At 48.1% G+C, this 27,428-nt stretch overlaps 2 protein-coding genes across 2 annotated transcripts; both read left to right on the top strand.

Annotated features, from left to right (window-relative positions):
* Positions 1-1,836: 1,836 nt before the first annotated feature.
* On the top strand, positions 1,837-13,219 carry GRPEL2 (GrpE like 2, mitochondrial). Its single transcript, XM_021696983.1, has 4 exons — positions 1,837-1,919; positions 4,592-4,745; positions 5,589-5,670; positions 9,947-13,219. Exons 1-4 carry the CDS (start codon positions 1,843-1,845, stop codon positions 10,309-10,311), a joined length of 678 nt encoding a protein of 225 aa, XP_021552658.1. The 5' UTR covers positions 1,837-1,842; the 3' UTR covers positions 10,312-13,219.
* A 2,407-nt stretch (positions 13,220-15,626) lies between these two features.
* PCYOX1L (prenylcysteine oxidase 1 like) lies at positions 15,627-27,098 on the top strand. The gene is made up of 6 exons (XM_021696994.1): positions 15,627-15,714; positions 19,542-19,748; positions 21,397-21,571; positions 23,212-23,423; positions 25,611-25,751; positions 26,216-27,098. Exons 1-6 carry the CDS (start codon positions 15,627-15,629, stop codon positions 26,875-26,877), a joined length of 1,485 nt encoding a protein of 494 aa, XP_021552669.1. The 3' UTR covers positions 26,878-27,098.
* Positions 27,099-27,428: the final 330 nt, after the last annotated feature.

The following is a 27,428-nucleotide window of genomic DNA, read 5'->3' as shown; positions in this document are numbered from 1 at the left end:
GCCAGTCCTCATCTGTTAAAATGCTTTGTTTGGTTTTTTGTTTTTGTGTTTGTGTTTTTTCAAGGTATAGGCTCATGGCTCTAGGGTGGATTTGAAGCTCCATTCTTCCTGACACTGCCAAGTGTTGGGACTATCAGATTTCTAGTGTCCCTGGATCCTCAGTGGGGGACCCTAAGCAGGTGTACCAACCCCTCTGAGCCTCACTTTTCTCAAATGTAAAAGGGGATCATAATCCCTCCTTGACCCACGTTGCCCTTCTCCTGAGGCCAAAAGGAAGCATCAGGTGTTGGTTACAACACATTTGGGCTGGGCCACGAATAGAATAAAAAGATGCAAAAGTCTCCAGCTCTGTTCTCAGGGAACTCACAGACAAGCAGAGAGAAAATCTGACCCAAATAGCTACAGTACAAGTAAGCCATGTTATGGTGATGAGGGCACACTTCCCATTCCTTACCTTAAGGACTACCCAGTAACTAGTCTGGCAACTCCAAGTGCCCTCAACCCTAATCACCAATCTATCCTCACTTCCTGACAGTTTTCCATACTAAATCTCTCTAAAATTCATCCACTTCCTCCTATCTCCACTGACATCAACCATTAATTCATTCAACAAATATTTGTTGAGAACCTATGTATACCTACTGTACTAGATGTCAGAAATCATGACTGTGAACAAGACACGCACCCTCTTGCTCAAACTCTAGTTGGGAGAACAAACAAAAAGAAAACAAAACAAATAAAATACAAATACGGAACCAGAAATGTGCTAGGCACACCTAAAATAGTAGCTACTTTAGATAGGGTGTTACAAAGGTCTATTAACGGGTCTCCAGGACAGAATATAGCCCTCCCTTGCATGGACTAGTACAACAGCTTGTCTCCCTACCTCTTTGCTTAGACCCAGCAATCTCCATCATACAGGAGTCGAAGCGACCCATTAAACATGTAAAGGTTTTGTAACATGTTCCCATTGCAATGAGAGTTAAAACTCAAGTTCATTCAACAAAAAATTTGTGTACTACATTAAGACACTGTTTCATCGTTCATTGGCAATAACCAACTCCTCTCTGCCCTAATGGAGTTCACATTCCAGTGAAGGGAAATGAGAAAATACACAACATTTAAAAACATAGCGAAGTCAGAAAACAAGGGAACTGGAGAAAAAAGCAGGGAAGAGTGATGGCGGAATTGGGCTTCAAGTTTTTTAAATCCCTCGCGTGATCTGTTCCGCTAACTGTGTTGTGTTGCCTGGCCCTCTTTCCCCCATAGTTCAGCGCCTTACTCGCAATATACTCTCCCTCTGGACTGGTCTTTGCAGATGCTGTTTACCTCTACCTGAACCACTTTCCTCCTCTTTTCATCTACTCATTCTTCAGCTTTCAGTTCGAGTATTTCCTCTGGGGAAACTGCCCACACTTGGCCACAGCGTATTCCACGCTTCCGCGGCACCACGCCCCTCCACCTTTAACCACCAGTCATATTTTGACTTGAAGTCGCGTTTGCATTCACTTATTGTTTACAATTTCACGGAAGCTCCTTGAGGGTACAGCTGCGATCCCCTGTGCTGGCGGCGGATTTCGCGACCAGCACCGAGCCTAAGTCCCGCCACAGAAACCCGTCCTACGCGCCCAACACGCTGGGGACCGGAAGTGTCGCGTTCGGTCGGAGACACCGGATAGGCACCAGCACCGCGCGCGCACTGACAACCGGAAGTGCGGCGTTGGAGTCTGAGGCCCTGGACTGGGAGCGCCCGCAGAGGCTGCCGGGAAGCGTGGTATCTCGCTTATCTCGTCATTTGGAGCAAGTGCGCCTGCGCTGCCTCCGTCAGCCGAGATCGGGAATATGGCCGCGCGCTCCGTATGGGCAGTCCGGCGGCTGTTGCAGCGCCTCCTGGCCTCGAGTGCCGCGTCCGAAGGCAGGTGAGCCAGGCAGGCCGCGGGTCGGGGGTTGAGGATAGTGCGAGACAAGAAAGCTGCAAGGGCGGTTGTGGGCTGGAGGGCGCGAGATGACCCACCAAGCCTCTCGGCTGTCCGATCCGGCGCTCACGGCCCCATTTTACAGAGAAGGAAACTGAGGCACACAGCCGCGCCTCCTTGCTAGGCCAAGGAAGAGCCGAGGTCACGTTCCTCGGAAGTGGGAACTCTTCAGCCTCGAGCATCGACTGAATTGGGGATGTACGTGTCCCGGCCCTTTTCTCTCCAGCTGAGGTGTCTGCAGTTAAATTGGAATTCTCCCCGCTGACTCCCTGTGTGACCCTAGGCCAGTCCCTTCCCCATTATCTCGGCTTCGCTTCACCTGTCGGTAAAAGGAGGGCGGTCGACTTGGTCTCCAAACGGCCCTTCCACCTGCCCTCGGGAGTCTTTGTAGTTGCATTTGCTGCTTTTCACCATCGGCTGCGGCACCTTTTATTGATTACTTATGCTGACTCTAGAACTCTCAGGATTGTTCTTTTTATTCTCCCATTCAGTCGAAAAAACTGAGGTTTGGAAAAGTTCAGTAACTTTCCCAAACTCAAATACTCTGTAATGGTGGAACCCAGATTAGAAACCAGTCAGGACTCTAGAATCGGCGCTTTTAATTAGTAAGCAACGTTAATTATTCTGAGGGGCGACTCTGTGTTTGACTGTTCCTCAGAAAGTATAAAAATGAGTGAACTGTGGGGTAAGGTTGGACTTCTGAAATGTAAATTAAGCTGCGGGGAATCCGGGAATTGCGCATTACTGTTTGTCACCTTTTTATTTTAACACACTTGACCTAGCAGCTGGGTGCCAGATTGAATTCAGGGTTTCGGGCTTTTTAAGTGTTTTTGGCAGTCTGTGATGTAGGGAAGTGACCAGAAGAAAAAAGTTTGCTTCTGATAAAATTTCCCCTCACTCCAGTTCTGGAGCAGGAAGAATTGAAGGGATCAGCCTCAACTGTCCTCTTCAGACTTGGGCTTTGGCCGTTTTCTCTTTAAACTGGCCCTGGGAGTGTTATGACCTACTTTCAATTGGATAAATGTAGTTTGTTAGGAGTTTAGGAGGAAGGAGGTACTTCACCCTGTGTGATTTGCCCCAGATCTAAGGTGACCATATTTTCTGAACCAAAAATGTGGAACCACATATGATCTGACACCAGATTGTAATAATTGAGTTCAGGCCTGGCCTGGAAAGTCTGGGACATAAAAGTCATCTTGCCCATAGCTTTCTACTGACTGTTCCCTCTCCTTTTTTTTTTTTTTAATTTAAAAGATTTTATTTATTTATTTGTCAGAGAGAGACACAATGAGAGAGGGAACACAAGCAGGGGGAGTAGGAGAGGGAGAACTAGGCTTCCCGCCGAGCAGAGAGCCTGATGCAGGGCTCGATCTCAGGACTCTGGGATCATAACCTGAGCCGCAGGCAGCCACTTAACCGACTGAGCCACCCAGGCGCCCCACCCTCTCCCTTTCTTGAAGCAAACTCATTTTACCCCCTTTAAATCTTTGCACGGATGTCACCTCAATGACTGCTCTTCAATATATGCCAGTTTATATGAGTAAATTATTTGTTTTAAAGATCTTTTGTACTCACAGATTGATTTTGTTGATTTTACTTCGAATCAGATTATGGGAATCCAGAAAGTGTAATGGAAACTTCCTTGAAAGAGGAGTCAGAACTGCTATAAGCCAAGATTTGTAAAGTAGCCCCTGCCCTAAATTTCTTCCTTTGTAAACAACTATATGTCAGACATTTGAGCTGTATGAAATTGTAGATGACAAACATGATTGAATATAAAGGTCCATTTTATTCACCTGTTTATAGTTAACAGTCTGGAACGTATAGTGTTTTATAAGTATTTAATTGACTTGATTTTACACAGAAGTGAATTCTCAACTCAGAATTTCTCTTAACACAGGTTCTCTTTCTTAAGAGCCTTACTTCAGAGCTTGTCAAGAAAGCTATAGAATTCTAGGCCTAACTCCAGTTTGACACAGTCCCTTTGCTGGGCTTAATTTTCCCTATGTGTAAAATGAAGGATTGAATCAGAAATTATTTGTGTTTTGAATTCCCGCTTCTGATATGGCCCCTCTGGTTCTGGGCATTAGAACTTGGTTTTCTCTTGCTGACTTTTGTGTCCCCACTTCTGGCTATTCCTCCCGCCTTGTGTTCAGTATCCCTATTCAACAGAATACTAGCTATGTCATCTTAAGCAAGTCATAAGCCTCTCTGAGCCTCAGTTTTCCCATTTATAAAATTGAGATGATAGGGGCGCCTGGGCGGCTCAGTGGGTTAGACATCTGCCTTGGCTCAGGTCATGATCTCGGTCCTGGCGTCAGGCTCCTTGCTCAGCTGGGTGTCTGCTTCTCCCTCTCCCTCTGCCCCTCCCCACCACTCGTGCTGTCTCTGTCTCAAATAAATAAATAAAACCTTTTTAAAAAAAAATTGAGATGATAATATAATTTCTCTCATACACTGTGAGATGTAAAGATGATTTACGTAAAACCTGACAATGGTGTCTGGCACTTAAGCCCTTTCTAAGTGTTGGTGTTGTTGGTGGTGTTACTGTGACCGCAAGCAGTTTGTCTGTGTGTGATGGCATTTCTTCATGTGCCCCCTCCCTCCCACTTAAGGGGATGGCCACATCCTTTCAGCACCGCCACCCAGAGAACTGCTGGTGAGGACTGCAGTTCTGAGGACCCTCCCGATGAGCTTGGGCCCTCCCTGGCAGAACGAGCCTTAAAGCTGAAAGCTGTGAAACTGGAGAAGGAAGTCCAGGACTTAACAGTGAGTAAATTTTGTCTGTCCCTCACATCCCCTCTCTGGTTTAAATATCCACGTACAGTTTTTGTGTCCTTTTTTTAAATTAAATTTCGTCTCATTGGCTCTTTACCTCTCCCCCCATCTCCACTCTCCTGCTAGGTATACTAGGCAAAGTAGTCTCTCGTAGTTAAAAACATGTTATGTCACAGTACTTACATACCAGAGGAGGCTCAGGGCCTGGCACGTAGTAAAACCTCTATAGATATTTGTTGAATGAATATGTCATTTATCATTGTAGTCTGCCAGTCAGACTCCATCTGGCATACTCTGCCATACCGGGGTGACAGACAAGCTTTGAGGGCGATAATTAGAGTAGTTCCAAAGCAAGGCCACCTAGAATGGTAAGGAGGTAGCAAAGCATGTCTTGTGAGAGCAATTAAAGGAATCAAGGATTATAAGAATGAAAGAGGAAAAGATTAAAGGAGCTAAACTAACTGCCTTCAAAAGATGACACGTTTTTAAAACTTACTGTTTGTTGTCCTGGAGTTCAGCTCAACAAAAGAAAGAGGGTTGGCAGTATTGGCTGTGTCTGAAAAAGGAAGCTTGCGCTCAAGATAATGAGCTTGAAAACTGTTGTGAAGTGTTAAGAGTAGGAGGCTAAATGACAGCCTATCAGGGCTGCTGTGAAGAGTAAGTTCCTGCTTTGACGCGGGATTTGTAGTAGCTGATCGAAGATGCCTACAGCTCCTAAGTTTTGTTTTTATAAAAACCTATCCCAAGGGTGAAGTTTGTAAAGTAAGCAAAAACATTCTTTTCCACCAGCAAGCATGTATTTTCTGATCATTTTGACTTTGCTTTTGGTGTCAGATGAGATACCAGAGAGCTGTAGCCGATGGTGAAAACATAAGGCGGCGAACCCAGAGATGTGTAGAAGACGCCAAGATATTTGGTGAGAGATTTATTTGTGATAAAAACTAAAATACCTTTGAGTTTGGGACACCTGGGTGGCTCAGTCGGTTAAGTGTCTGATTCTTGGCTTCGGCTGAGGTCATGATCTTGGTCGGAAGGTTGAACCCCGCGTTGGGCTGTACACTGGGAATGGACCCTGCTTGGGATTCTGTCTCTCCCTCTGCCCGTCCACCCCCTGCATGCAGGCACTCTATCTCAAAAAAAAAAAAAAAAACCTTTTAGTTTAAGGATACTTACTAGCAGTTTTGCAAACTGAACATAGTAAAAAACACATCTAGGTCCTAAACCAATCCTACCCTGCCCTTCCACTCTTGCCATATGTTTTCTAAGATCTTTATTGGGAATGTTGCCAAGTCAACCATTTGCTAAAATAATGCTTGCCTTTGTTTTGACCAAAACCTTTGTTACTTTATTTTTCAAGCATGTACACTTAACATTCTAGTGCTTATACAATCAATTCTGTTTAACTCATTAATAAACAAGTGAATCATTAAGATGTTCAGAGGAGAATCCAAAGAACAAGACGCATGGGCAATCAGGAATACTAAAATTTGCTTCGTAGAAGCAAAACTGGTCTATATCCATAGTGCAGTAATCAACTGTATCTCCACCAGAGAGATGAAGTGGACAAAAATCATTTTCATTACTGTGGACACTACAACTATTTTCACTACTATGGACAAAAATGATTTGCATTACCATCAGTATTTACAACTTACTAAGTTATAAAATAACTCAAAAGACAAAGGCTCAGACCATATGGAAGCAGATAACTCTGGAAGTTGTACTAGATCACATCTATTTTTTCACTGATGACCGAATAATCTTTTTGGTCAATTTGAAGTGTTTCAGGGGTGCCTGGCTGGCTTTGTGGAGCATGCAACTCTTGATCTCTGGGTTAGGCTTTTGAGCCCCACATCGGGTGTAGAGATTACTTAAAAATAAAATCTCAAATATATATATATACGTTTGAAGGCCTCACATTTAAAAAAATAAAAAATAAAGTCTTAACAGAAATTTTTCTCTGAACACAGAACATCTCGTTCCAAACGTGTTCATGAAAGTGTTAGTAACGGATTGAAGGGTAGAGGGCAAATCTGTGATTACTTGCCTTGCTCATAATTTCATACAGAGCATTATACTTTGACTTCACATAGAATGAAGGTGCTTGAGGAGCCCTTGGATTTTATGTAGTCCAATCTCCTTTTACAAGTGAGCTGAAAAAATTAATTGGTGACAGAGACATGAGTCCATTGTCTCCTGACCCCCAGTCTATTAGTCTTTTCCCTATGTCACACTAGTTCCTGTTCTCTGGATTTTATCTGCTATTTGTGCATAGGATTCACTTCATTCCTATCCTGTCCCGTCCAGCCCCAGTGCTTTGGCATAGCCTTCTGCTTTTCATTCAGTGCTAGAGACATCACATTTCAAGGCTATGAGTATCAGCTTAAGTACTGACCCCCAAATTGTATTACTGATGTTTCATCTAAGTTTTAGTGTCTTATTTCCAACCATCAGGACAGGGCTTAGCAAATTACAGCCTGTGTGTTAGTCCATAAATACAGTTCTGAATTTCATTATTAAAAATCTATAGAAATAAATTTTCTCATTTATTGAATAATCATCTACATAAGATCCTTGATTTTTGCCTCTTGTCCCACAAAACCTAAAATATTTACTATATGACCCTTTAGGAAAAGTCTCCTCACCTTTGAGCTACAAGGAATTTCTGTAGCAAATAAACCAACTGGTTTCTGGGGAAGACCTCTTGCCTGCTTGAGGGGAACAGGGTAAAATGGCTTACCAGAAGTCAAGCTTTGATGGGTTATATCAGTTATATCAATTTCCTCAAGAATTGATAAGGTTCCCAGGAACAAACAAGTATTAGCTAAGCTCAAAATAATTTGATAATCTAATGTATTCATTTAGAGAGCAAAATGTGTCTAGCAGTATGCCACCTAAGTTATTTGCTTGGGTCATTTCCTTCTAGTGGCCAGGAATACTTAGAAAAATTGAAGATTGGTCAGGGAGCATGGAGGTAGAAAAAAAGCAGAAAGCTTTTATTGTGTTTAGTTAATATGTAGTAGAGCATAATGACCCTCCTTCCAGGAATAGTTTTGTCTCAGTAACTCTTCTCTTAAACAGGTCGTAAAGATTCTCCCTCACCCCCCACTCCCAAGAAATGGTGCAGACACCAACTTCCTACTGAAGTAACAGTAATTAGAATAGAATCAGAGACTGAACCCCTCACTATACACAAGAGAACCTGGGCTTCTGTTTACCCAAATTCATACAACTTGACTGAACAGAAGCCAGGGTTCTTTGTACCATGGCAGTGTACGAGTCTGCCCAGAAGCCTGCTACTTTCAAAACTCTATTAGCATATATGTCTTCTTTTAATAGCCAGGAGATGCCTTTAGTACCCCAATTGATCTTTATGAGACATTCTTTTCTCTTGGGTGGAGTTTTTATCTAATCGGCGTACTTCTCAAGCCTTTGGCAAATCTCTTCTACCTTTCCAGCTGATTTTATTAATAGCCATTAATATTTATGGCTGCCATCCCCGGTGGAGGTGGGGGGCGTATCTCGTGGAACTTTGATCACACCAAGTCTGGTTCCCTGGAAATGCCTGCTGGTTTTACTCTTTCCTCTCCTTCGCCTCCTCTTCTACACCAGACCAGGTCTCACCAGCATTCCTTCATTTGGTTCTCCTCTTTCTTCTGATATCTTCTCTTCCTGCCCATCTGTCATGCCCTAGCACCCCAAATCCATTATATACGTTCTTAGACTAATTTGAATCCTATTACACTTGTTTTTCTCAAGATGCTATAATGCATCTCTATCACCCAGAAGTTAAAGGTAGAATTTCCACCTCTCTCAGTTGTTCCTTCCAGAATCTAGGCAGCAAGTCTAGAAAATTTCTTCTCCATCATCTCTTTTATTGCTTCCCTGTAGATAATCTTCCTTTTTACCTCTGAATACAGTTAAGGTGGCTGCCTATTTTTTGACTCATGGCCTTAAAACTGTCCCTCGATTGGGGTCCCTGGGTGGCTCAGTTAAGTGACTGACTTCGGCTCAGGTCATGGGATCAAGCCTCGGGCTTCCTGCTCAGCAGGGAGTTTGCTTCTCCCTCTCCCTCTGCCCCTCATGCCACTCGTGCGTGCACTCTCCCCCGCCCGCCAATGAATAAATAAAATCTTTAAAAAAAAAAAAAAAAAAAACTCCCTGGATTAAAACCAGATGAACAAAAGCCTTCACCCTTCACTGGTTCCCACCAGGGCTTTGCTGTTATCATAGATATCTGTAATGATGACATTCCTTAACATTTCTGTAAGAAAAATCAAGATGCTACATTGGGAGTAATGAGATTTCTCAACAATTGAGTTTACTTTTAGAACAGTTCATATGACTAAAAAGATTTTAAAAGTTTTGTGGCCCATCTCTAGCAAATATATGTAACTTTCGAGCAGGCAGTTGGAGACTCATCTCATCTATGGAGTATCCTGCTTTCCTGTCCTTGTTTAGCCAATCCTCAAGAATAAACGATTCTTGGGGCGCCTGGGTGGCTCAGTCGTTAAGCGTCTGCCTTCGGCTCAGGTCATGATCCCAGGGTCCTGGGATCGAGCCCCACATCGGGCTCCCTGCTCGGCAGGAAGCCTGCTTCTCCCTCTCCCACTCCCCCTGCTTGTGTTCCCTCTCTCGCTGTGTCTCTCTGTCAAATAAATAAATAAAATCTTTAAAAAAAAAAAAAAAAAAAGAATAAACGATTCTTGAAGCTCCCTTAGCACGGTCTTGTCAACTAACTTTTGTATTATTGCCCCCTGCCCCATGAAATGCCAATATCTTGTCCCTATTGAGAATGTATGTCTTAGCAAAATTAAGACCTACAAGAATTTTCAAAATGTACATAACTCAGTATTAAAGGTGAATAGCAATAAAAATACAAGAAACAATGATCCAGTTTTTAAAGGACGGGTTTCTGAGCCTCCTGCGTGCAGACTTACCTAGTTCTTAGGTTCTCACCATCTTCCCCTTTCCCTAGTAGGCTTCCCAGTCATATGCCTTCCAAGAGAAACCCTGGTTTGTCAGTTGGGTAAGCTGATAATCGTTGATGACGATCCCTGGGTCCTGTGTGGCAATCCTCCCACTTCCTAGGGTATCCAGTATACCAGCCACTTCTCTGGGCCTTCCCCATACTTCACCCCCAAGAGCAAAGTGATTTCCTCACAAACAATAAAAGTGTCTGGTTTCTCTAGGAATTCAGAGTTTCTGCAAGGACCTGGTCGAAGTGGCAGACATTTTGGAGAAGACTAGAGAGTACATTTCTGAAGAAACAGAGCCTGAGGACCAGAAGCTCACTTTGGAGAAGATCTTCCGAGGCTTGTCACTTTTAGAAGCAAAGCTGAAAAGTGTGTTTGCCAAACATGGCCTGGAGAAGATGACACCCATCGGTGACAAATATGACCCTCATGAGCATGAACTCCTCTGTCACGTGCCAGCTCGTGTTGGGGTGCAGCCTGGCACCGTGGCATTAGTAAGGCAAGATGGCTACAAGCTTCATGGCCGCACCATTAGACTTGCCCGGGTGGAAGTGGCAGTGGAGTCTCAGAGAAGACTATGAATGGGCCATGAGGAACCGAATGTTCTCCCAGGGTACAGTCACCTGTGTTTCCTTTATTTATTAAACTAGGTTTGTATTGTACATGAGGTACTTCATGTGATCTGTTTTGGATTTAGTCATATTGGCTTTATTTCTAAGATACTCTACTGATTTAATGTGACCTATTTGGTCTCATCAGAAGTCTTGCCATTGGGCATTTGAACAATGTGACAAGTGATCCTATGGCCTTTGTCCAAATATGTTTAAGAAAATTATTTTAAAATTGGTACTCTGATGACTATCAATTGAAAATCTTTTTAAAATGTGGAAATGAGTATATGTTTATGTATTTTCAACTGAATGTTTCTTTCTAATGGTCCCTATAACAGGAATTATATAGGATCTTGTATTTCATGGGAAAAGGAGATGGTAGGGATTGGTTCAACATCTGGGTGCTTAGATGATAAAGCTTTAGAGTTACATGAATTTAGATCATTTGGGTTGGTTTTTATACACATAGATTTTTAGGATTTCCCCTTTTTATTTTATTTTCCTTTTAGCCATCTTTTGTCCTGGTAGTCCCCACCAGGTAGGCCATATGCACACTCATTGTCCCTTTCCAATTCCCATTTACAAGGGCTAATTAAGGCCCAGACAAGACTTGGGAGCCAGAGCAGCATAATAGAGCTTAGGCTCTGTAGGCATAGAAATGAAGTACCAAGAAATTCAAGATACCAGGTTCCTTTCTAGCGAGTATGATCAAGAATCCTTGTGCTTTCTTTGCTGAGTTACCTTCCAGTAATTTTCGGCCTCCCTAGGTATATAATTATTTCAGGGAAACCAAGGCAGCACCAATAGCTAATGACCCAAATCAGTCTATGTAGGTAATTTACCTACAGCTTTTCTCTCCACTAGTCCTTAAATTTTCCACTTTGTCAGATTTGCCTCATCATCCTTTATTAGATTATGCAGGGAGGTGGTCAGGACAAAATTGTTAGGTTTCTACGATTTCTCATTTCATTTAGTTATGCTGAATTTTTTTATTTGGTACTCACAAATCACTACCTCTCTCACACTGATAAGCTTTATTTTCTAGTTTTCGTATCTTTCTTATATTACGTTTATTAACATCTAACTGTCCTTTATGTATTGACCTCCTAGAATTAATGAGCCTATATGTTTTTTACTTTTTTTAGCCTTGCTTATGGCTGGTGTTCTGTAAAAGATTTGTTCAATAAATGAGCAAGTGAATGACCTATCAATCAGACTTTAGAAAGGAGGTCAATTATGGAGATTTTAATGTTAGAAGAGGCCTTAATGATGATCTCATCTCACCCTTTCAGCTTCTTAAGCATGAAAACGTCTTTTTGGGACTGGACTCAAAAAATGTCTAAAACTAGTAAACTAAATTTCAGTGAGAACTTGAATAAGGAACAACTAGATATTAACTTTAATCATTTAAGATCCAGCAGTTCTATAATGAACATGCAAATATGTCCCCAGTGGACAAAGATTGTTAGATGTCCAGATTGCATAGGTTCAGGCTTTTTAAGTTAGTTATCCATAAAGTAAATCCATTTCTACTGGAACTTTATGACCCCATCCTGTGGAGTATTAAAAGTTATCCTCTTAGACATCATAGATAGTTCTAGCAGACTCCTCATATGTATCAATAAAGCCATCCCCCAGTGGGCCCTGCCATCTCCACCAGAATTAGATACTTAAAAAAAACAAATGAGTGCTCTTAAGAAGCAAACAAAAGACTGGTGGTAAGATTTTAAAACCAGAACCTCTTTGGGCTTTCCACTAAGTGCATACTGTAAATTTAATGAGCAGTTGGATTTCACAATAGGAATTTGTCTCTTTTTTTTTGCCTTCATTCCTTTGAGATTGACAGATGGTGGCAACAAGAAAAGGAGCCAATTGCAATTACCTATGTGTTCTTGAATTACTAGCTGTCATTATCAGTGAATTAGAACAACCATCATTTTAGGTATGGAATGTTCCAAGTACTTGAAGAGTTTTCTAATATTCCTTGCAAACTCCTGTTTTAGCAAGTAGATTGAGAATAACTTTAAGCTCTTTTATTATTCAGTAGTTATGCAGACTTAAAAGTGTAAATTTAGAAGATGGAGCTACAATGGTAAGAATCCCAAAAACTTGGGCTTTTGGGAGCCAGAGCAGCATAATAGAGCTTAGGCTCTGGAGGCATAGACTTGAACATAAATCCCAGCCCAGTCACCTGTGTGATCTTGGGCCCCAGTCATTTCACCCTTCTGAGCCTGCTTCCTTGTTTGTACAATGATTATAATTCCCTCACAGTATTGTGAGGATTAAATGAAATGTGTAAATTGTCTACTGCAGTAGGCCCTCAAATATTTATTTTTATTACTTTTTATTATACATGTTATTTTGCCTATGTTTTTATAGCTGCCTAAAGTCTAGGGAAAGGGGAAAACTGGTTAAGTGCTGCTTCTCTATAAAAAAAATTGTAATTTAATCAATCACAGTGACTTATTTTCCTTCTAGCTTCTGGTTTTTTCTGTGTTTTTTTAACTGTAATGCAAAAAATCCACACTTTTAGACTGGAGGAGCAAGAAAATTGTGTCTGTGCTCTTCTTTACTTTGATCTTGATGGTAAAGCGAAAAGATGTTGTAGGCCTGCAGATATGTAAGGAAGCTTTGGCTCACTTGAAGAGGGGATCCTGGTGTTTTAGTACATGGATTCTACAAACCTTGTACAGATTTTCTTCAGTGTCATAAGGGAATCAGTTTGATACTGATAAGTTAATTGGTGCTCTTTCATGGCAAAGGATCTATTAAGTGAAGAAAGGTTCTTGTACACTAAAGCAAATCAAATAGGGAAAACTAAGGATGAAATAAAATATTCAGAGGCAACTTCAATAAAACCTGAATTGACATAACTGCAGTTCGTGTGTTTAGTGTCTTTGTCTGCCTATATATTGACATTATGGTCCCTTCATTGACTGCTGACCCACCTAGTCGACGCTCAGCAGAGGTACCTTGAGATCCCACAGCGGCTCAGCCAAATGGATGCAGTGTAGACATCATTCTACACCCTACCTTGGTGTTGAAGTCTTACCTGTTTTCCTACCTCCTTGGCCTTGCTTCATTCTGATTCTTATGTATTTCTTAGATCTGGACTCCTGTTTCTGCCTTCTTCTCTGGCATTGCCTTATTTTCTTACACTTTCTTCTTGGTTCTAATTGTCTTATCTGCTTCAACCACTTCACTTGAACTGCTGGACTTCTGATCCTCTCAACCAGATAATTGACATATGGCCTTACTCAGATCTTCAGCTTCCATGAGTCCTTGCCAAGCTCTGCCTGGCTTTGTACATCTGCTTCTCAGCTGGTCTCTACATACCCAGCCTCCTGGCTGAGTGGCCCTCTTTGGAGCCAGCCTTTCCAGCAATTTGGCCTTGGATTTCATTACTCTTCCAATCTTGTCTGTATACCCTGGCTCCCTAATACATTGCTTCCCATAGTCCCAGTGCTAGGAAGTATACTCTTACTTCTATCCTCTCGGACTGTCCACATGGTCAGGTTCACTGTGGAGATTTTAAAACATGGCCCCAAATCTCCTTGAATCTGGACTTTGTGGATGACCAATAGAATGTAGAAGTGACTGCTGGTTTCTGGACCCAAACCGTCCTATCTCTGGATGTGTACCCTTAGAACTCAGCCTTCAAATTAAGGGCAAACTGAAGCAGCTTGCGTGGAGTGGAACCGGGCCCTAGCTGAGACTTCAGCTGATAGCCAACACCGTCTTGCCAGCCATCTCGAGTCATTTTGAAAGTGGATCCTCCAGCCCCTAGTGGAACAGCCCCATCTGACACCACATGGAACAGAGATGAGCTGATCTCACCGAGCCCTGCCCAAAGCACATATTTATGGGCAAAGTAAATGATTGTTACTTGTAGCCACTAAGTTTTCGGTTAGTTTGTTATGCAGCAACAGGGAACTTGATAGTCACCCAGCTTCACTCCTGGTCTCCTAGTGTAAACATCACTACTACCTGAACAATAGGCATGTTTTACTGGGAAGATGATTTTTCTCTGTTCCCATGCTTCTGCACCAGTAGGTTGGTTCAGTAATAAATATGTGAGGCCTTTTGTTTGGGGGTGGGAGTGGAATTTTAGGGTTAGTAAAATTTACCTTACCAAAAAGCTACACGATTGGATTAAGTCAGCACATAAGAGAACTTGGCACAAAGTAATTGATGAATGCTTATTTAACAAAAAATTTAAGGGAATATCTTGAGTCATTGGGAATGAACTTAAAAAGTTTTATTCTGACATAAACATTGCCAAAAAGATTTTTTTAAGATTATAAGAAATGCATGTTTGTTCATCTACCACTTTACTAGTAACCAGTTTGGCAGTTTTATGACTCAGAGAGCTGACTTAGAATCCCAGCTGTATGCTCTTTTACTATCTTCTGAACCCTTTCAGTCTGCTCTCTTAGCCACAATCTGACGAATTAAATATGGGTTTCCCTTATTTATCCTGAAACTCATCCCCAACTTTATTTTCTGCTAGAGGAATCTGTCCTTCACCATGTAATGAACTAACCATACTGAGCTGCTCTTGTTTTCTGAGGGTGAAAATGGGAGCGTATGCCTCCCTTCCTACCTTTCCTCCCTCTGAGAAGAGAATGGATGAAACCCTTCCCTTTGGATTAAGTAGAAGGCAGAGACACCAACTGCATGTAGAACCTGCAAATGCACGTCACTGACAGCAGTCTCGAAAGCATCTGGCCTTGTTTCCACACACGCGGAGGGGAGCGTCCAGCCACCATGGCTGCCCACGCTTGGTCTGCAATTTGCTGCACTTGCAGACGCTGCCGAGCGGTATCACGTCCCTGATCTCATGTGACTGTCACAACCGCCTAGAAAGAGAGAGCAGGGAAACCGAAGGAGACACAGAGACGGCCCGTTAGCGAGCTAGGAACTCGCAGTGGTTAGACTGGAACCGAGGTCATCCGCCTCTCGCATCGATCTCCCCGCAGCCGGGCCCTGGTCCTGATGCTGAGCGCCGGGAGCGCGCACACCTGCGCGTGGGCAGGACGAGCCAGCCAATGGGGAGCCCGCATCCAGGAGGCGGGACGGGGGAGCTGCGGCGGACCGAGCCTGCCCGAGAGGGCTGCAGCTAATGAGCGCCTAGTGCTGGAGAGAGACAGCTGCCCGACCAATGAGAGGCAGTGGCCAGCCGGGCTGAAGGCGGAACAGCCAGTGGGGCGCCGGGACGGGGCGGCGAGCCCAGCGCCAACCCGCGAGCGCCGAGCGCCGGCGTGCTGTCCGGATCGCCGCCCGCCATGGCCCGCGCTGCCCGGCTCTTCGCCGCGCTAGCCGCGCTCCTAGCCGCCGCCGCCACGGGCGGAGACGCCCGGCCCAGCAAAATCGGTGCGGGAAGGACGGGGTGGGGGCCTGCGCGGGGGGAGGGCTGCGAGGGAAAAGGGATCCCAGCCGGGAGCAACCGGGTGGGGGAAGGGGAAGGAAGCTGAGCGAGGGGAGGGGTCCTCGGGAAAGGAACTGGCTGAAGAAGAGGCGAGGGACTGACACTGGGCGAGGAAGGGGACCGGCGGTAGGCAAGGTGCTGATCCCAGGGCATGTGGCGACGGCTACCGGGGGCGGAAGAGAGGCTTGGGACCGGACTGGCCACTGATCTGACCAGAAGGTCCAAGGGCATCGAGCATCTGCGGTGGACGCCCCGATGGATGGCAGAGAGGACCTGGTCTGGGTGATGTCATTCGTAAAGGTTTATTGAGGACCGTCTGTGTAGCAGGCACAGTGCTCCGTAGTTCCTGTCTGGAGGAGGGACTGTACAATACAGGGAAGTCAGCGGTAAGGCCGAGAAGGTGCCCCGATGGGAAGAGCGCTTCGTCCATCTTCCAGGCTCTGGGAGGGCTCTGGAGGGATCCGTAGAAGGAGCATCTAAGCCAAAACCTCAGGGAGAATAGGAGACAGACCCATGGTAGGTCTGCTGGAGATCAGTTTGCTGAGTGACAGTGGAGAACTTTTAACAGCAGTCATCTTGGATTTTATTATTTTATTTTGAAAATTTTCAAATGTACAGCAGAACTGAAAGAACTGGATGTACAGTGATCAACTGTGTACTCACCACCTAGGTTCTGCCCTTAGCAAACTGCTCCTATACTTGCGTGTTTACATGGCTATCACCCCCCCCATTAATTCATCTTACATCTTAATGCATTTCAAAATAAACTGCAGACATCAGGACACTTTGCTGAATACCTTCTCATGCATCTCATTGACGAAAGTTCCATATTTGTTTGCAGTTTATTTCTCTTAACAATTGTCATTTCAACTCGACAGGACTCCTAAGATTTTCCAGTCCCTCGAATATAAAATTCCCACAGGCAGAGATGCTAGGCTTCTGGTGTGAGGGGACAGAGTCTCCACTCCACTAAGCTGCCCTCTCTGCACCCCTGTTGGCAGGGAAGCATGTCCCATGGGAGCACCACAGACTTACTGGGCCAGTATAGTGGCAAGGCTTCTTTGGATTACAAAACCTCAGCTCAAGCCATAAACGGTTAAGACAGACAGCCAGAAATCAATTTGGGACTGAGAGTTTAGGGTTTTCAAGGGAGAGAGAATCTTGAGAGCTAGTGTGGTCAGAGAAGACCTCAGGGAGAAGGTGGATTTTGAGCCAGGCTCCGAAGGTTGGGGAAGTTAGGCAGGCCATGTCTGGAGGGCAGGACACTCCCTTCATCTCTCAAAAATGGGCAACAGAACAAGACACTTCACACTGGCCCCTGGGAAGGGGCAGGGCCTCCTCCCAGCACTCCTGTTTCCAACAGGGCACAGCTGGTTGCCTGCCTCATCCCTGCCTACCTGGCCCCAGAGGTCACTCAGGGCAGGGCACTTGGCAATGCCAAGATGCTCAGTAGCCTTTTTGATTGTCCTCAGCTATTGGACAGAAGCCTCCGTTCACCCTTGGTGGTTTGGACTCGACACACGAGACTGAGGAGCTTCCTGTGAGGATGGCTTCACCCCCAGTCTGCTGCAGGGTCAAATCTGAATACCTCGGTGTGATGTTGGACCCTTTAACCCGACACACACACACACATGGAGTTCCACACGCCGCCCTAACCTGACACACACACACACACACACACACACGGAGTTCCACACGCCACCCTGCTCCTGCTGTTCTCACTGGGGAGAATGTGTTTCTGCTACCGGGCAAAGCCGGTTGTCCTCCAGGGCCCTGGTCAGATATGACTTCCCCTGGGAAGCCTGTGTCTCCACGTGCTCAGGCAGAATTTGTTGCTTCCTCCTCAGGATTCCCTGGCACCCTGTTGTTGCACTTGGTCACACGTTGTCATAGCTCATTGTGCAAGAGTCTGTCTGCCCACTCCCTGCATGAGCTCAGGAGGACAAAAGCCCTGCTTGATTCTCTTGTGCCCTAGCACATCTTATCACGGACCAGGGAGTGGGTGTCAGTTTGTGGGCGTTGAATGCGCTGCTTCTCAACGAGGTGAGCTCTTCTGCTTCCCTGTAGCCCTCTGGGCAGCTTCCAGGCCTCGTGATGTTCGTTCCTCTGAAGAATGAATAATTTGGGGGGAGCACACTGGTTTGAAAAGGCTAAGGGCACTCTTGGAAATGGTTTTGTAAACACTGAAAAGGAGGAAGTGGTTTGTTTTTTTCAAGATGCAACAAATACTTAGCTTTACCACCTGCCAGGATCCGGGGGCCTGGTGAGCTGCTCTTGGCCCTTAAACGGACCAGGGGAGGAGAGCGTGCAAGCACGAGGCCCCGGGGAAGGAGCGTGTGCTGTAGGAATATGTGGGAGTGACACCCGACTTGTCTTCGGTGAGCGAGGCAAGCCAAGCTCTAACTGCACGTGGGGACCACAGAAGCAGCGAGGCAAAAGGCGACAGCACCCCTGACAGGGAGCAGCGCAGGCCGCAGCACAAGGGTGAGAGAGCAAAGTCGTGGGTTCCACAGCCAAAGAAGTCAAGGCACACGAGCAAGTGGAGTGTTGGGAGTGGGGCAGGGAGTGTGTAAGTGAAGGGGGGCCAGATCATAACCTTGTATTTTTGCCTTCTTGACAGGAGCTTGTTTCTGTCCCCTCCTCTGGCATGGGTCCAACAGGGGTCCAGTGAGGACAAATCAACACCAGATTTATCTCCTTTTCTATTTGGACCGACTGCCAGATGAGAAGAAAGCTGGGTCTCAGGTTGTGGGAGGTGTGGCTGTCCAGTTCAGTAGCTTCGTAGCCGCCTTGCCGTCTTTGCAGAGTGTTACAGAGTCTGAGTAGCTAGATTAGGCTCTGTCTGGACAGTGGTGCCTCGGAACCCCTCAGAGCCCACATCGCCAGTGAAGCATTGTATCAGTGACTTGGATGGGAACACGCATGGCTTATGAACCAAGTTTGCAAATAGCAGGAAAGCAGGAGGCATAGAAAAGACAGTGGATGATAAGATCCCCAAAGACATCGAAGCTGAAACTTCAGAACAAGAGAGTCCAAACCGGCAAAGGGCGCCCTGCACGGTAGTGAGCGGCCCGTCCCAGGGTGCATTCCAGTCTTGGCAAACACCGAATGTAGAAGTGATTAAAGGGTCAGGTGGTAGGTTGCCCTAGAGCAAGGGTTGGCTGACTTCAGTAAAGGGACAGAGAGTAAATACTTTAGGCTTTGCAGGCCATAAAGTCTCCGTGGCAACTACTCATCTCTTCCGTCCTAGCACGAAAGCAGCCCCATAAACAAGCTCCAGAAAGAGTTCCAGTAGGACTCTGTTTGCAAAAACAGTCGTGGGCCTAGAATTGGCCCACAGGCTGTAGTTTGCCGACCCCCAGATTAAGGAGTGGTTCCCAAACACTGATCTCACCTAACAGTACTTGCAGCGACCAACCAGGTTTTCACCAATTCAGAGTGAAATGAAAATAGGGACAATGTAATGAGTTTGTATAAAACTAAATGTATTTTCTTTAAGTGATCATCTAAAATGTTGAGATTCTTTCCTGCTAACATGTCATTTTCATTATAAAATGAGCGTTACAGTAGGTGACAATTTTCAGGTTGTCCTTTGCTCTTTGTAAATAGCTTTACTAAAAAACTAGCCCGAGGATTTCCTTTTTGAGAGGTGATAAGCCTGCGAAATGCAAGGGCCTGGGAACCACCTCCCAGGGGGCGGTGAGGGTGGGACCTGCGGCCTCACGCCCATGTTCTGTCTCTCCCCTCCTCTGCCTCCTGGGCCTGCTGACAGCTGTGGTTGGGGCCGGAATCGGGGGCTCCGCCGTGGCCCATTTCCTCCAGCAACACTTCGGTCCCCGGGTACAGATCGACGTGTTCGAGAAGGGGACCGTGGGCGGCCGCCTGGCCACCATCTCCGTCAACAAGCAGCACTATGAGAGCGGGGCCGCTTCCTTCCACTCCCTGAGCCTGCACATGCAGGACTTCGTCAAGCAGCTGGGTGAGTGCACTGCGCCCGGGCTCCCCACGTGTCGCATCCAGGGCTAGTGGCAGCCATTGGGCTCCTCCCAGAGGGCCCCGAAGGTCAAGGCCAGAAGGTCATGTAGCCCCATCTCCTCATTTTACAGATGGAGCAGCTGAGACCAGAGAGGGGGAGGAACTTGTCTGAGGTTACACAGTGAGTGAGTTGCAGAGCTGGGATTAGAACCCAGGTTTGACTCCCAAGCCAGTTTCTTTCCCTTTCAATTTGCTGCCTCTCAGTAGCCACAATCATAATGGCTTCCACATGCTGTGTGCTTGCCAGCTACCTGGCATCCTTCTAGGTGGGATGTAGGCATTACGTCACCCCCAATCCTTCCTACCCAGCCACCCTCCTGCAAGACAGGTGTTAGATCTCCTGAGGAAATGTCTACACCTCTGCTGCGGCCCCGCCGCTAATGAGTAAGAGCTGGATTCAACCCCGGCAGCATCTAGCGAAACCACAAATACATAGACTGTTTGACACCCAAACTCTACTTCTTGGAAGTGACCCTGCAGGTGTACTTGCAGAAGAGCTAAGTGGCATACAAATGAAGTTATTCCTCACAGCGTTGTTTGAGGTAGCAGAAGGTTGAAAATATCCCACCTGCCCACCCACTAGGATCTGAGAGTAAATATTGTTTAAGTACACAGCAGACTATTCAGCAGCCAGATTGAGGAAGTCCTTTAGGCCCAAGTATAGAACAATCTTGGAGACACAGTATGTGAGTAAGGTGCAGAGCCGCGTATAGTATGTGGGGGCAGAGGAGGAGTAACTCCTAGATATACATACTTAGGAGTGTTGGCAGAAAATATCTCTGGAAGGATGCTGAAGGCAAGTGGCCTCCGCGGTGGGGAACTTAGTGGCTCAGGGACAGGAGATAGGAAAGTAACAAAGCCTGTGACTTGGGGCAGGTCCTAGAACCCAAGCCTCGGTTTCTACATCTTTAACTGGGGGTGCTGTCACCTCTTCTGCCTCTTCCCAGGCTGAAAGAGGACGAAGCGAGATGCTGAAGTCCCTGTGCTCTGTAAGCTGTCGCGTGTGCAAAGGGCTGGGACTCCGTCCAGGTGGTCTCGGTGGCCAGGGCTGCCGCCCGAGAGCCAGCTGTCAGTCCCTGGCCATTCTGGGATGACATGTGAATTTCCCACACTCATGGCTGAGTGCATCCCTGTTGAAAAAAAAACCTGTAAGCTGGTACATTATTTTAACTGTCACGTCTTTATCGACTAGCCTGCCCAGTGCATCCATTGACTGTTTTAAACAAGCAGCATGGGGGCGCCTGGGTGGCTCAGATGGTTAAGCGTCTGCCTTCGGCTCAGGTCATGATCCCAGGGTTCTGGGATCGAGTCCCGCATCGGGCTCCCTACTAGGCGGGGAGCCTGCTTCTCCCTCTGCCTCTGCCTCTCTCTCTCTGTCTCTCTCTGACTTTCATGAATAAATAAATAAAACATTTAAAAAAAAAAACAAAAACAAGCGGCATGGATGAACAAACCGTAATGTGTCCCTATTCCCTTTAATGGAGTGGGTCCATTTGCATCCTTCAGGAGGACCCTAAGTTTCGCTCAGGCACCACTGGATCTCCAGGGGTGGCCCTTTGAGAGGGACCTGAGGCTCCTCCCTGTCTCCTCAGGGCTGAGGCACCGGCGAGAGGTGGTGGGCAGGAGCGCCATCTTCAGCGGGGAGCACTTCGTGCTGGAGGAGACCGACTGGTACCTGCTGAACCTGTTCCGTCTCTGGTGGCATTATGGCATCAGCTTCCTGAGGCTGCAGATGTGGGTGGAGGAGGTCATGGAGAAGTTCATGAGGTACGGCAGGGCAGGCTGCAGGGAGGGCGTTCCAGAGGGAGCGAGGAAGAGAGGTGGGGAAGGAACCGGCTGGCCTGGAAACTGTCGAGAAGGAGAAGGGGACTTGCTTGCACATGAGAGCCCCGCACAGTTCAGTCCTGCTCCTGGGCGAGCCCCCAGCGCGAGGACTGGACTGACATGGTGCGGGGGTGGGTTTCTGGTGTTGTCACGCTAGCCGAATGACTCGGAGCAGGGCTTGCAAATGCATCCACCTACAAGGGCATACCTGGGGCGTGCGTAAGCGGAGGCAGCTGATGGAAAAGAAGAGTGGGAGTGGGGTGCCCCAAAGAGCAGGGCCCCACCTGAAGGGGGCGGCCAGCACTCTGCCGTGTGGGAAGGCCCACCTCCTGTGGCTAGGTCTTCCAGTTTTTTAGAAGAAGCTGGAAATCCAGAGTGATGCGTGAAATCTCCTGGTTTTTCAGTATATGCAACCAGTTCATCTTAGAAATAAGCCAAATGAAGCACATCTATAGGCCTCATACAGCCTGTGGGTCATGCCCTTATAAGCCCTACTGTCCCCCAGTTTTCCCATCTAGAACAAACTCCTTTTTTCACCACTTCCCTCCTCCTTGGGCCCCGGCCTCCTCCCCCACTCCTTCAGATGATGAGGACAAGTGGTCCGATGTCACTCTGTCCACTTCTCACCGTTCACCCACTCGCCATCTGGCACTCCCGCTCTCCCCTGAAGGTCCTCCCTGCTCCCTGGCCCAGACGCAGACATTCAGGATGGCCCCCCGGCCTCCTTGCTGGGTCCTGGCACTTCGCCACTCTCCCCACCTCCACACCTATGCCCTTCATTGCATCTCTACCTTCTACTTTCAGGTGTCCCCCAAACGTAATGTCCTTACCCCCTCTTTCTTACGTCTTTCTCCCTTGTCCATTTTACCCAAACCTACAACGCTGACTTTTTTCTTTCGTGGGAGAGGAACTCTATCTGGATGTCCCATTATGACCAGACTCAACACGTTGACAAAGCAGCCCAGGCAGAGGCAGCCTTTCAAAGACCAGTGCCTCTGGTCTTTGGAAATCCATCAGCCGATGAGTCCCTGAGACTGGGAGAGCTGTGGAGGGACAAGACGAGAACTCGGGGGGTGCGTGGGAGCCCTGTCGGAGCAAGCCAGAAGGGAGGCCAGGCTGGGCTAGCACAGAGAGTGACGACATTGGCGTGAGGCAGGTACCATCGGGTCCAGCATGGCCCTAGAAGCCAGCTCAGAGCCCAGGCTGCTGGAGAGAGGGATGTGTTGGGGGGCGGGGGGGCTCTGGCCTGCTGCCTGGTAGTACCCCTGGGTGGTCCCCTCTGTGTCCTCAGGCAGGGAGTGGCTCCGAGAGGTGCCGTAGTTGTCCTTTAGCAGAGCCATGATGCGAAGCCGGGTCTAGTGGGGTTCGAGAATATTTGCCTTACCCCCTGCGCTGTCCCTGTGGTTGGGAAAGGCCCACCGGGGTCAGCAAAGAGGCCAAGTAACCAGCCTCCTTTCTCACCCACTACATGGAGAGGAGAGGCCCCGGGGCCCTGCTGGGCCTCCCGGGTGTGGTGAGCCAGGAGTGGGTGCTCAGCCGAGAGGCCGTTGTGTACACGGGCTCCAACTCTGCACGTCTTCCAGGATCTATAAGTACCAGGCCCATGGTTATGCCTTCTCGGGCGTGGAGGAGCTGCTCTACTCACTGGGGGAGTCTGCCTTCGTCAACATGACCCAGCGCTCCGTGGCCGAGTCCCTGCTCCAGGTGGGCGTCACCCAGCGCTTTATCGACGATGTCGTCTCTGCCGTCCTGCGGGCCAGCTATGGCCAGTCCGCAGCGATGCCTGCCTTCGCCGGTGAGCCTCAGGCCCTCGGCCTGTCTGCTGCCCTGCCCCGGCCCACAGTGCCCAGAATGGGCTGGGCTCCCCGTAACAACCTCACACTCACCAGGCTCAGTACAGTTGCCTAAGCACCTTATTGCCTCAACCCTATTTGATTCTGGTATGGGCCCTCCAGGCTGGCAGGAGATAATGTTCACCCCACTTCTCAGATGGTAGAAGCAAAGCTCAGGTCTTAGGTCCGGTGTGTTTCCACCACTCCCGATTGGGCTAGTTTCAGGACCGGCCCCACTGGGGTCCATATACACAGCCTGCCATCCTCCAGCGCAGGCCAGGTCCTTCTCTTCTACCCTCCTAACATGGAAGTGCAGGCTCAGTCCTTGGTCCGCTTCTCAACCACTCACACTTCCGCCCACTGACTCCCAAGCATGACCTCCAGGCCAGACCTCCCTCCAGGACTGCAGACTCACGTGTCCGGTGTTACCCTTATGTCTCCCCTGGTGGGCCTGGTGGGCACTCAGGGTGGCCAGACCTGAGCTCCTGACCTTTCCCCTCAAGCCTGCCTCTCTGAGAGTCTTCCCAGCTTGGTTGGTAATAGCTCCTTCCTGTTGCTCCAGCCAAAACCTGGGCTCATGCTTTCTCTCATATCCATCACATGGTATGTCAAGAAATCTCATCAGCAAAGGAAAGGAGGGAGGGAGGGAGGGAGGAAGGGAGAGAGAGAGAGAGAGAGAGGAAGAAAGAGAGAAAGGAAAGGAAAGAAATCTCATCTGCTTTGCCTTCCACATATATCCAGAATCTGACTACTTCCCACTACTGCTTCCTCCCTGGTCTAAGCTCAGCATCCCTCACCCGGATTACTGCAAGTCTCCTGCCACACCCCCTTCCCCACCCCCTGCCCCCTGCAGGCTATTCTCAATACATCAGCGGGATAATCCTTTTAAAACAAGACACGTCAGACCTATGTGTAAAACTCTGTAAGGGCTCCCACTTGCCTTCAAGTAAAAGCCAGAGTCCTTGCAGTGGCCTGCAAGGCCCTCCATGGTCCAGGCCCCACCACCTTCCCCACTTACCCCAGCCCAGCCACTCTGGACTCCTTTGCATGTCTCCAGCGTTCCAGATGCACTGGGGCTTTTGGGCGGCCATCCCTCCGCTTGAACGTTTCTTCCCTGAGACACAGTCGTGGTAAACTCTTACTCCCCACCATGTCTTTGTCCAGATGTTCCTTGTCATTGACACTACGCTACCACCCAGTTTTCAATCACATGGACGCCTCCTCCTGCCCCCAGCAATGCCAGTCCTCCTACCCTGCAGTGTCAGCTTCTAGCTGCCTATCTCATTTACTTCTTTCGTCTCTTCCCACTAGAACGTCGGCTTCCCAAGGGCAGGAAGCTCTGTCTCCTTTGCTTACTCATGTATCCCAAACCCTTAGAACAGGGCCTGGACCAGTGGAGGCACTCAGCCCATTTTTGTTGAATAAATGAACGAAAAGGTTTGTATCTGACAAGCACCTCCCTCGTGCCCAGGATGCAGTCCCTCCGGCTGCTGGCATGGCTAGCTGCTTCCCAGCCTTCAGGCCCCACCACATGTTCCCTCAGCGAGGCTCTCCTGCTCACTCTTCCAGTAGCTTGTGTGTACCCTTCAAGATATAATTCATATACCGCACAATTCACCCATTTATATTTTTAAGTAATCTCTACACCCAACAACCCAACGTGGGGCTAGAACTCACAACCCTGAGATCAAAAGTCACACGTTCCACTGACTGAGCCAGCCAGGTGCCCCCAATTCACCGATGTAAAGTGATTTTGAGTTGTGCATCCATTATCACAGTCAATTTTGGAATATGCTCATTGCCTCCAGAATACCCCATACCTGTAGCCATCACCTCCCTGACAACCCCCCACCTTCTAGACCTGGGCAACCATAAATCCACTTTGTGTTTCTAGGGATTTGCCCCTTCTGGGTAGTCCGTATAAACAGAATCTTACCATCTGTGATCTTTTATAGATGGCTCCTGCATTGAGCCTGTTTTCACTTCACTTGTAAATTTTATTGTATTTGTGTATGTGTTGTCTCTCCATGCCCATGTTGGGGGAGGCTTGGCCTGAGAGGGAGGCCCAGCAGGTAGGATGGTTCCGGACTGTCCGGCCCCACAGCCCAGTGATTCTGAGAACCCACTGGCCACTCTCCCCCTTTGCCCAGGAGCCATGTCGCTAGCCGGGGCCCAGGGCAGCCTGTGGTCTGTGGAGGGAGGTAACAAGCTGGTTTGTTCCAGTCTGCTGAAGCTCACCAAGGCCAATGTGATCCATGCCACAGTGACCTCTGTGACCCTGCAAAATACAGGTGAGTGAGCAGAGCGGGGCATGTGGCCGCTCGATTTCCTAGACCAGGAACACTTCCACCAGTCTGTCCCTAAACCCTGGTCTGGGAAAGGCTGCCAAGTGGTTCCGGCACTGCCCAGTGACACCAGAGGGCACTGTCGTCCTGATTCAAATGTCAGAGCCAGAAAGCTGAGACTCGCATTCAGCCAGCCCCGTTCATTTGACCACTGAGGACTGTGAGCCTCAGCCTTGCCCAAGGCCCTCCAGCTAGTCAGCCGCAGAGCTAGATCAAAAGCTCCGGATTCCTGACTCCCAGTCCAGTGCACCCTCTGCAGCCACACCAGCATGGAAAGCCCAGGACCCACCATCCCACTGGCCCCGCAGCACCCAGAGCCTCCTACCCTCAGCGCTGGGCCCCAGGTGGAGATCAGTGGGTAGTGGGCAAGGAACAAATTGACTTTTGTGCTCTATTCTCTCTCCTTCCAGAAGGGAAACCCCTGTACTATGTAGAGTATGAGAACGGGGTGGGCAACGGGTCCGACTTCTATGACATAGTGGTCATCGCCACTCCCCTGCACCTGGACAACGGCAGCAGCTCCATCACCTTTGAAGGCTTCGACCCGCCCATCGATGCCGTGCAGGGCTCTTTCCAGCCCACCGTGGTCTCCTTGGTCCATGGCTACCTCAACTCTTCCTACTTCGGTTTCCCTGACCCTAAGCTTTTCCCCTTTGCCAGCATCCTCACCACAGATTTCCCCAACTTCTTCTGCGCTCTGGACAACATCTGTCCCGTCAACATCTCGGCCAACTTCCGGCGCAAGCAGCCCCAGGAGGCCGCGGTTTGGCGAGTCCAGTCCCCCAGGCCCCTCCTCCGCTCCCAGCTGAAGACCCTCTTCCGCTCCTATTACTCGGTGCAGACAGCCGAGTGGCAGGCCCACCCTGTGTACGGCTCTCACACCACCCTCCCGCGCTTTGCCCTCCACGACCAACTCTTCCACCTCAATGCGCTGGAGTGGGCGGCCAGCTCCGTGGAGGTGATGGCTGTGGCTGCCAAGAACGTGGCCCTGCTGGCTTACAACCGCTGGTACCAGGACCTAGACAAGATCGACCAAAAGGATTTGATGCACAAGGTGAAGACTGAGCTGTGAGGGCACCGGGGACAGCCCGGGAGCGTCCATCCCCCACTGAAGAGGGCTTCCCCCCGCCCCGACAGCGGCCGCGGCTGGGCAGGCTGCGCTCGCCGCCAAGCCTCCTGTGTCAAGCTGCTGCTGCTTCCAGCGTGGGTCCAGGCGGCCCACTCTGCCTCTCTATCTTAAGGACTTTCACAGTGTTTGCTTCTTTTTAAGGGGAGAAGAAGAGGAGGGAAGGAAATTCAAGCCTGTGTATTCATTTTATTTATTTTTTTTTTTAAGAAGAAATAAAAATCCATTCTCTCCAGCTGCTTCCAACTTGGTTTCCTAAGTAGCAGACGGGGATGGATAACTGGGAGGAAATATGGGGCAGAGAATGCTGTCACATTTCTTTACTGCTTTTCATTGCCTACTCCCAAAATGTATGCGAGGCAGTGCCTACAATGAGACACGCGTACGGGGGCGCCTGGGTGGCTCAGTCAGTTCAGTGGCCAGCTCTTGATTTCGGCTCAGGTCATGATCTCAGGGTCCTGGGATCAAAGCCCTGCATCAGGCTCTGGGCTCTGCGT

This window comes from Neomonachus schauinslandi, chromosome 7 (genome assembly GCF_002201575.2).
Source record: "Neomonachus schauinslandi chromosome 7, ASM220157v2, whole genome shotgun sequence".
In the NCBI taxonomy this organism is placed as follows: Eukaryota; Metazoa; Chordata; class Mammalia; order Carnivora; family Phocidae; genus Neomonachus; species Neomonachus schauinslandi.
The sequence above is the reverse complement of the archived record's forward strand: the minus strand, read 5'-3'. Positions and strand labels throughout refer to the sequence as shown.